Raw genomic sequence first — 10,418 nt, 5'->3', positions numbered from 1 at the left:
TTTCCAGTCTTCCTTGCAGACACAGTTGCTAATGAGACATAAACAAAACTTGTGGGATGGTCTTCCTAGAAATAAGAGGAATTGATTTAGCAGCAATGCCTTTGGCATCCCTTGCCCTTTCCTTCCTGAGTGAGGCACAGATATAGCTGGAGCACCAGCAGCCATTTTGGGCCACAAGGTGGCACTGAGGATGGAAGTCATGCACCAAGGATAATGGGACAGCAAGACAAAGGAGGCTTGGTCTCTATTGGCAGAGTAGGCTATCCACCTCTGGGCTTTTTGTGAGACAAGAGAAAAAGTCCACCCTAATGGTTTAAACTCCAAGAGTCTAGTCTCTAGTAGTTTACTAACCACTGAACTGATTTCTAACTAATACAATAAGGTTTAAGATTCTTCCATGTGGCTCTTTGTCCCATCTTCTGAACTGCATTTAATATAATTGCATACAATAATTTGTATAAGTTGTCTAATATCTCCCTGGCTAGACTATAAACTCCATGAGAATAGCATCTTTGTCAGCCTTATTTGTGATATCTTTGGTATCTAACACAGTGCCATTATAAACTCAGAAAATATTTGTTCAATGAATAAATAGAACCAGATAAGATTTGCTGCCAAGATGCACAGCACAAGGACATGGATTCAGTAAGTGCTTTTTGCAACTTCACAAAATTTTGCCAATAGGCCCCAGAGACAACCGCCAACCCAATCTGCTTGCTTCTTAAAGTCCACTAGGCTAGGAAAAGTTTTCAAAGGCTTCGCCCGTGAGCAGTTGTGGAAACCGTCTAAGGAGCTGCAGAATTACCGTGGTCGGGTTGAAGATGGGAGGGTTGTCGTTGATGTCAGTGACCGTGATCACAGCTGTAGCGCTTGTGCTTAAGCCTTCACCTTGAAGGTCAGCAGCTACAACCACCAAGGTGTACGTGGGGAAACTCTGCAGAGAGGTCAAACAAACTCACATTAGGGCCAACGTCCACATCAGGCCCAGCCTAGCCTATAGTACAGAAACTGAACATTTTATCATCTGCTTAAATACAAGCCCCACCTTCCTGCCAGGCACAAAACCCCTAAACAGATGTTTAGATGCAAAGCTCAGACCATGACCATATCGGTGGTAACTAGCCTCAATAGAGTTTTGCATTATCCATGGATTGGCTAATGTGCATTAGCCCACAACACCCTTTAGTTGTCTTCCCCTCTGACCTCACGATCCAGCCCAGTAGTGAGCACGCTAATGACTCCTGTGTCCCTGTTGATGGTGAACATTTTGTCATGAGGCAGCTCAGGCTCTTGGCTGATGATGCTGTAAGCGATGGCGGCGTTGTAGGTGTTCACTTCATCATCTGCGTCGGTAGCCGAGACCTGCATCACGGAGGTTCCTGGAAGTGTGGAAGGAAAGAAAGATTCCGTCAAGCTGCACTTCAGTGTCTGGTCAGTACGCCTATGCTCAACTCTGTCCCCAATGTTAAAGACGGGGGCTCAGGGACAGTGCCTTGTCACGGCTCCTCTGATCGCTGAATTTCCAAATTTCTTTCCCAAAGTGCTATAGGAAGAAGAAAGCCTTACACCAGATGAGAGGTGTTCCGAGAACTTGACTTTTTTAACAGATATTTGGGGTGTGGGGGAGGAGAAGATGGGGAATAGATAACTTTAAACTAAAACATTTTTCCATGTCTCTCATACTGAGTGAATAGCCTGAAAAATAGGAAAAATCCCAAAGATGCCGCAATTGGCTTCTCAGCTACAGCTTCACCTGAGAGAATGGGTCATTTGAGATCACTGCTTTCTAGTAGGAAGAAAATATTTTATAACATGTGTAACTGATAAAGGACTAGTTCCCAGAACATCTACATAATTCTAAGAGTTAACAGGAAAAAAGACAAAAAGCCCCACAACTGAAAAAAGGGCAAAAGACTTGAATAGACAAAAACCCAAATGGCCGGCAAAATATAAGATGCTTAGCCCATTAATAATCAGAGAAACACAATTTTAAATTGCCTTCAGATATAATTACACATTGGCCAAAGCTAAAATGTCTAACAGTTCCAAAAGATACCTATTTCAGTACCAAAAAGAAAAAAAAAAGTCTAACAGTTCCAGGATATACATTGCTGGTGGGAGTATAAATTGGTTTGACCACCTTGGCAAACAGTTTGTCACCACGTAGAAAAGTAGGCAAAACAAGATATTATCTAGGGGTAAGGACACACATGGTAAAAATAAAAACAAGGGAATGATTACCACAAAAGTCAGGGCCGTATCTACCTCTATGGGAAAGAAAAAAATGTCATCAGGAAGGATTACACAAGGGGCTTAAACTACTAGAAAGGACCTTTTTCTTAATCAGGGGAAGTTGTTTTTAAACTGCTCTATTTTAAACGTCTCTGCAGGTAGGGTGTCACACGCATATAAGCGCACAGCACACACACAGTGGCTTCCAAAGAAGTTCTGTCCCCGTGATGGGCCTGACTCCAAACGCCAGCCCCACCACTTTGGGCTCCAAAGACTCTAAATGTCTTTCAGGGTATCCGGCTCCTCATTATTGAACATACCTGGGACAGCACCTTCCATGACAGAGCCTTTAAAGACCTCCTGGGTGAACTCCGGCCTATTGTCATTCTGATCTGTCACCGTGACCACTATCTCCATCGGGTCTTCGACTGCTTTCCCGTTTGAAGATACAGCATGAGAGAAGAGCTGCAAGAGCCACGTGAGTGTTACTTGGGCCCCAAGGAGGAACAAGAGGCGGGAGAAGTGGTCTGACCAGAGCAGAGATGGCTCCTCCTGGCTCCCCACCCCTTCTCACTCCCCCGGCCCCAGGTATATGAATGTTCACAGCAGAGACCTTTTCTCACACACGTGCTGTTGCTTCAGTAGGTCATGACACTGGTTGAGATCATGACATGTGCAAATCCATGAGCTAGAGAATGCACCCATCAGTCAGCACTCTCATTCCCCAAATAAGGGCTGAGGAGCCAGGCCTAGGAGATAAAGGTGGAAGCCAAAGACATTCTTATTCCAAGAAGGGTAAAATTTCCTCTGGCCACTCCAGTCTAGTGTTTCCCCCAGATTTTTCTGCATTTGGCATCGATGTATTTCTTCCCAGCTTCCCTAAGCTCATACTGCTACCAAGGCCTACAAATGGTTATTGTTCTCCAACGTTATCACTGGCTTCTTCCTCTGATCAGGGACTTTGAGCCCCAAGAGCAGGTTGATATCTTGGGTCTAAACTTATGCATAGTGCATAAGGACTCTCCCTGCTTTATTCCTAACAAGGAAAAAAAAAATGAAACAAACGAACAGACAAACAAATTTTTCCAGGCTCTCATTTCTCCTATCAACCAGTTGGTCAAGAGGTGTCAAATTAAGCTCCTCACACATCCAGAGCACTGGATCTAAGAATCCGACGTGGGCTGACCAAACAATTCTGGAAGGATGGGACTCCACTATCAATAAGCTTCTAAGAGGTACTCACGATGTACTGGGCAATTGCTTCTCTATCCAGAGGTTCCGTCACCTTTAGCCATCCTGTTTCTCTTTCGATAATAAACACACCAACAGGGGGCGCGTCAGCTCCTTGGCCGGTGATACTGTAGAAAACCTGTGTTTCTTTCTCCCTGTTAGATTTGATCTGGAGACAAAATAGAAAGAAACAGAATTAGCTAGGAAGGATGATTACAGTGGGTTTTCCCCTTTCTCTCTTTGGTCTTCTGCCAAATTTCTTCCAGTGAAATAGAAAGAATGTCTTTCTCTACCTGAACCAGGTTCTTAGGAAATGGGCCTTTCTGATTTTCTGGGCAGGTGATAGGAGGAATAACCCAGTCTCTCTTCTGTCTTCTGAGACCATGGTGGGAGTCAGGAAATGTGAGCACTTCTGTCTGGGTTCCAGAGAGGGAATCCTAAAAGGCGAGGAGATAAAGAACAAAATGGGATGATGCAGGAGAGGCAATACAGGCCAAATTGTCCAACCTGTCCAGTCAGCACCTCCAGCCTTCTGAGGCAGCGTGAGGTTTTAACCTAATAATAAAATAAACAGCCAAAACAATACCCGATAAACTCCTTTTCTGTATCATAAAGAAAGTGTTCCCTTCTGGTCCTTCTTAGTACCCAGGGTTCAAATAAGCATTATACATACACGATTATAGGTTTGGGGGTTTGATATTATTTTATGAGTTATTTCAAGCCCACATATCACACCCGTCATTTTTAATAGAACATTATATTCTAATGTTCTGGATATTTGAGTGTTTTAATTTTCTTTTCCTTTATGTTTTTCCTAGGGTTATAGGTCCCCAGTTAGGAATTATCAGCCAATATGAGTAAGTTTCCCAAAAATTGGTACTAAGAACTACTTTGCGATCAATACAAATCCCTTACTCTCACAGTGTCATTATAGCTATATAATTTCCATTTGTTCTAACAGAAGCCGTTGGGATAAGAACCAAAAATACCCTTTGAAATTTGTATTGAACAGTTTTCATGTGCAATAATGATAACTTTATGCACACACAGGGAAATGAGATAGTTGAAGATGGAAGGAAAAGATCTTCCAAATTGTTTAAGTGTTTTAAAGTGCTTAATGGTAAAACGGTAAAGGTATCAGAGGACATTTCCATCTCCCACCCTCTACATAGTCACTGATCGCTATTTGCCAAGTGTGATTCAAGCCCTATTTTCTGGCTTTTAAAATCTGACTCGAAATGCCCAAGACAGACATGAGATGTGACCAGATATTATCACAAAATCCTTCCTAATCCTGCATAGTGGCCACACACACACACACACACACACACACACACACACACACACACACTCTGCATCTCTGTAGTGGTCCCGCCTGGGCTGAGGGCAGGCTCTGGAGCCCACACACACACACACACACACACACAGCATCTTTGTAGTGGTCCCGCCTGGGCTGAGGGCAGGCTGCCTGGTTTTGAATCTTCACTCTGGTACCTCCGTCTTCTGGGCAGATTATTTAACTTCTCTGTACCACAGTTTCCTAATATCTAAAATGAGGATAATATTAGTGCCTATACCTCATAGAGTTCTTGGCAGGATTAAATAAGATACTAGTATTACAAATAGCATCCGAAACATAGTAAGTGCTCAGTAAATGAAGATGATGGTTGGATTGGTGGGAAAACACTGAATCGTGGTTTTAAGGAAGTCAAGTTTGAGACTTGATCCCAGCAAAGAACAAGTATTAAACCAGCCTAAAAACAATCACCTTGCACAGCCATGTGGCAAACAGGCATTGGTGAATGAATACAGATTAATTTGGCCCCCTGAAGAGGAAGACGAAGAATATGCCTTGCTGACATCGGGATTGCGGAATATTTTCAGGGAATAATAATAAATAATGATGAATATTGTGTTGGTAAAACATAACATTAACATCTTCGAGTGTGAAATTAAAGGGCATACTGAACATGAAAACATCTCTCAGAAAAAAACGATACACCAGACTTAGAAAACCCACCCAAACAAAGAGAAAGAACTGGAAAGTTAGATCTATTCTTATTTTCCTCCACCTCTATTGAGATATATTTGACAAATAAAAAGCATATCTATTTAAGGTATACAACATAATGTTTTGATATACGTATAAGACCTATTCTTTTGTGAATTAAAAGGAAGATAAGATTGTCACCCTTTTTACTAATGCAGGGTTACCTGGTTCCATGAGGGCCCCTTGAACTAGACAAAGCAAAGTGAACCTCAAACCAGCTGTAGCAGAGTTGCCACTTATCATTTGATATCCATTTGTCCTTTCTATTTAAAAATGAAACAAATTTCTCTTTCTCTCTCCCTCTCTCCCTCTCTCTCTCTCTCTCTCTCTCTCTCTCTCTCTCTCTCTCTCTCTCTCTCTCTCTCTCCATACACACACACACGCACGCACATTTCAATTTTGTAACCAGCAGTGTGCCCAAGTAAAAGACTATATTTCCTATACCACACTCACAGCTAGGGGTGGCCATGAGGCCAAGTTCTAGTCAATGAGATGTAAGCAGAAGGGTTGCTTGAGAATTCCACAAAGTCTTCTTAAAAAGGCAGCTAGACAACTAAGTGATACACTTTTGTGCTTCCTCCCTTTCTCCTTATCACCTAGAATACAGTTGTGATTACTGGAGCTTTGACAACCATATTGGATCATGAGGTATTCTTAAGGAATGAAACCATATGCTGAGGGTGATGGGGGAGGTAGATAAGGGTAAAGGGGGTCAAATGTATAGTGACAAAGAAATTTAACTTTGGGTGGTAAACAAACAATGCAACATACATATGACATTATTGAATTGTACATTTGAAACCTGTATTTTATTAACCATGTTGACCCAATAAATTAAATTTAAACATTTCTTTAAAGAAAGAAAGAAACTATGTGCAGAGGATGACAGAATGGAGAGGAAAGGAAGAACCTGGGCTTCTGACAACTGTGGGGTCTCCATCCTGGCCACAGTTCACCCTTGGATTTCCTTAACAAGAAACACTGTATTTCACATAAACCACTGTAACTTGTGGTTTTCTGTAATATATATTTGAACCTAATCACAATTCCGCAGACATGGAGGCAGAGGCAAAGTTAGCAAAGGTGGGGAGGAAAAGTTGAAAAAACAAGCTCAAAACTGTCTTTGGTCATAAAAGTCTTCCATGCATAGCTGCCCAGCAGGAACTCACCATGTTGAACTTAGATAAATGACAGAATCAACTGAAGACTTGAGTCAGGTGTTAATATAGTTCTACTAAGTTCTTCATTTTTCTGGTCTGTCCAATTACACCAGGAAGAAAAATTCAATCTACCAGGACTATTAAGTTCCCAGAATCTCAGGTGTCTTTGGGGAGAAAAACAGGAGCCAACCTGAAAGGCCTTGGCACTTAGAACCCATTCCACACTTCCAAGGCAATGGCAGGATGCAACGAGAATGGCTCCCCAGAGAGAGATTTTGGTAGGAAGCACCATGGGAGAAACATTCTTGCCAAGAACCTGGGCAGATATATATTCTTCCATCCCTGGCTGGTCCATCCATTTGTCTACTGAGTATTTACTGGCCTAGTACATGCCAGACCGAGGTCCAGGTACTGCAAATATAATGGGGAAGGATCTTGTGAAGATTAGAGTCCAATGAGGCAAAAGCTTCCCCCTGATTCTTTGGCAAAACACTCTCCACTAGAAACACGAAGAGCCAAATGATCAGACAATTGACCTCTTGTTCATTCTTCTTCCAAGAAGGGAATGATAAGAACAGTTAACAATTATCGAATATTTATTATAGGCCTAGCATAGTTCTAGCATTTCACATGTATTAATTCATGCGGTCATTATTATTTCCATTTTACAGATGAGGAAATTCAAGCATAGAGAGATTAAATAACTCCTCGAAGGTTGCTCAGGTAGTAAATGGCAGGGCTGGGATTCAATCCTACAGGGAGTCCACGCCCTTAGCCACTATTTCACACTATGCACAAATATAAAAGTAATGACATCTCGCCATCACTTCACCTCATCCTTCTCCACCAAATAACAAAAAAATCTCCAGCAAGAATCAGTTCAGTTAGATCAGTGGTTCTCAGTGAGAGGCTATTTTCCCCTCCAGGGGGCATTGGCAGTGTTTAGAGATATTTTCGAACGTCACAACTCGGGGAGTGCTACTGGCATCTAGCGGGTTAAGACCAGGGATGCCACTAAACATCACATGGCACACAGGACAGCTCCACAACAGAAAAAATTATCCAGCCCCAAATGCAAACAGTACCAACTAGAGAAACCTGGATTAGGAAGCAGACTGAAATAACAGTGAACTTTCGTGTCTATGGCCACGTTACCCTGAACAAGCCCGATCCCATCTGATCTCGGAAGCCAAGCAGGGTCGGGCCTGGTTAGTACTTGGATGGGAGACCACCTAGGAAGACCAGGTGCTGTAGGCGTAAAAAATAAAAAAAATAAAGGATTGTAAGCTGACAAGGTCCTTGCAATCGGTGAGGTCAACCAAAGGTTGCCTTGCTTTAAAAAAAAAAAAATTAATTAATTAATTAACTAATTTAAAAAAATAAATAAATAAATAAAGATAACTGCACTTTTGAGAAACATTCCAACATACATGATGACGGTGGTGGTTGTGGTGGTGGTGTTCTGCTGCCTTCAGCGTCACTTTGGTGGAGAGCTTCCTGCGGGTGGAGTCCCAGGCATGGACAAGAAAACTCATCTCAGGATTACGAAGTTGTAGAGGCCGTTTGACCTTAAGCACACCATCTGTGCCCACTTTGAATCTGGTGTCATCGGAAATAAAGACTGACCTTGGTTGACCAGTGCATCCATCAAAACTCACTGCAGGACATAAATCACAGTGATTAGGAAATTGGGCAGATTAAAAACAAGAGCATTCATTCTCTAAAAAGCAAACTGGACTCACCCATGAAAAGCCTGACACAAAAAAACAAGCACAAGTTAAACAAAACATAGTCTGGTGATAGAACAGCAAAGATATCAAAGTAGTCGATATCATCACTATGTTCTTCACAATTATAGGGAGACTGTTAATTGTGGTCTGATTATTTTCTTGTCTGCTTGTAAAGTGAAAACAGTCATCTGTCTAGGAAGTAACTTCTTCTTTTCAATAACAAAAAAGGGGCCTCTCCTTTTCAGATGGCTCTTGACAATTTGAAAACAGACCCCTAAAATAACTGAGATAGAACACCTATTGACTCTGAAGGTTTGAGAACAAGGTACAATGAGATGCTGTGCATAGACTACATTTAAACAGTTTACATTTTAAAAAATTATTTTAAAAATAAATAAATAACCCAACTAAATCTTTAAGCCTAAATAAATAGATAAATAGTTTACATTTCAATAAACAGTGGCAGATAATAAGAGAGACATAATAGTTAACAGTATGTTAACTAAGGAGTCTGGACCAGACTCCTTAGGTTCAAGTCCCAGCCGTGACTTTGGGTGTTATTTAGTATCTCAGTCTACCTACCTGTTGAAAGAAGGCAACAATAGCAACTACCTACTAGGGTTGTTTTAAGATACATAGAACAGTGCCTGGCACATAACAAATACTATATTAAAGTTTAAATACAAATTCAAAAACAAACGTAGCTTTGGGTAATCATTTATTCAGCCCCCGTGAATATTCCACAAAAGAAAATGAGAACTGTAGATTATTTAGTGAGTGTGGATTATATGCTTATTACTTGAGTCTTAGAGAGTTAATACCTGCTTGCCATCTGAGGCACAAGGAGAAACTGATCATGGTCAACTGGGGGAGATAATGAAGGTTTTATAGTACAGGAAGGCAAGACAAATGCAAAAGGCAGAGAAGGACTACTTGGGTGGAGGAATTTACGATCAATGGCTTAAAGACGAACTACTTTTTAAAAACTTTATAGTTATTAAAGTATTAAAAGTTAAAAAGTATTAATATCCAAAGCTGGAGAAGCTGTGGTGAAAAGTATCTACACTAAACATCAGAGTCCCAAAGGACTCATTCAACAGGTTTCCACCAAGCTATATGTCAGAAACTGTGCTATGCTCTAACAGACAAAACTATGAACAAGATAGACATCTGCTCTTATTGAGCTTACACTGCTGTGGAAGAGATGGACAAATACCAAAACCAAAAGTTGCAGGCCGTGATAAATGTTAGTGAATACAGAGGATAAGAGGGTAACACAAGAATGGCAGGGGGGAGTGGGAAGTTGGAGGAAAGTGTAACTTATATTGGACAGTGAAGGCAGCCTCTCTGAGGTGGACATGACAGAGCCAGCCTTGCAGAAATCTGGCTCCAGAGCTTTCCAGGAAGAGAGAACAGTAGATAAAACAGTTCATTCTGGGAAACTCTCGAGTTGGCCTGTTTTCCTCCCTTTCAAATAATTGCCCCTCATTCCTCCAGTGGAATTTCTATTTTGTACAAGTGATCTTTTATTTAAAAAATTAAAAAAAAAAAAAATCCTGCTCTTGTGCCTATTTTACACAGCCAGGCACCTCTATAGTCATGAGGATCAGGTAGGTAGGTCTCCAGAAAGCCCTAAAGCCATTTATGATGCCTGGGCTGAAGTTTTCATTTCTTCCACCAGAGGCCACCCTTGCCAATGTTTTGGAAGTCAACAGCCCCACCCTGGCCAGAGAAAATAAGATCAGGTTTGGGGGCACGAGGATAAGCACCAGGAATAACCCCATTCTGAAGATGAAGAAATGGAGACTCAAAAAGCTTAAGAAATTTGCCTAATATCCTAAAACTACTGAACAGAAGAGCTAGGACTAACCCTCAACATGAGTTACTTAAGTCTTATGGTTGTTACTCCCTCACCCTGGAGAGAACTTCTTGGGGCCTTGGCTATTTTTAAAGAATGATTTTACTCCTAGCTAGAATCCAGGGAAGGTAGCAATCTGAGGCCACCTCATGCAGTGG

The 10,418-nt window shown here is 41.5% G+C and overlaps 1 protein-coding gene and 1 pseudogene across 2 annotated transcripts in view; one reads left to right on the top strand and one right to left on the bottom strand.

Annotated features, from left to right (window-relative positions):
* The window catches only part of CDH1 (cadherin 1), an 88,126-nt gene that overhangs the window by 16,702 nt on the left and 61,006 nt on the right, over positions 1 to 10,418 (bottom strand). For both annotated transcript variants that reach the window (XM_006909804.3, XM_025045244.1), the window contains 6 exons: positions 8,103 to 8,329; positions 3,756 to 3,899; positions 3,476 to 3,631; positions 2,553 to 2,697; positions 1,204 to 1,379; positions 806 to 934 (listed from right to left, as the gene is read on the bottom strand). In XM_006909804.3, the coding sequence (XP_006909866.1) occupies positions 806 to 934; positions 1,204 to 1,379; positions 2,553 to 2,697; positions 3,476 to 3,631; positions 3,756 to 3,899; positions 8,103 to 8,329 (977 nt within the window). The remainder of the gene's footprint in view (positions 1 to 805; positions 935 to 1,203; positions 1,380 to 2,552; positions 2,698 to 3,475; positions 3,632 to 3,755; positions 3,900 to 8,102; positions 8,330 to 10,418) is intronic.
* On the top strand, positions 7,811 to 7,929 carry LOC112478249 (annotated as a pseudogene).

This window comes from Pteropus alecto, unplaced genomic scaffold, assembly GCF_000325575.1.
Source record: "Pteropus alecto unplaced genomic scaffold, ASM32557v1 scaffold42, whole genome shotgun sequence".
In the NCBI taxonomy this organism is placed as follows: domain Eukaryota; kingdom Metazoa; phylum Chordata; class Mammalia; order Chiroptera; family Pteropodidae; genus Pteropus; species Pteropus alecto.
Note: the sequence above shows the minus strand (reverse complement) of the source record. Positions and strands in the feature narration are given on the sequence as shown.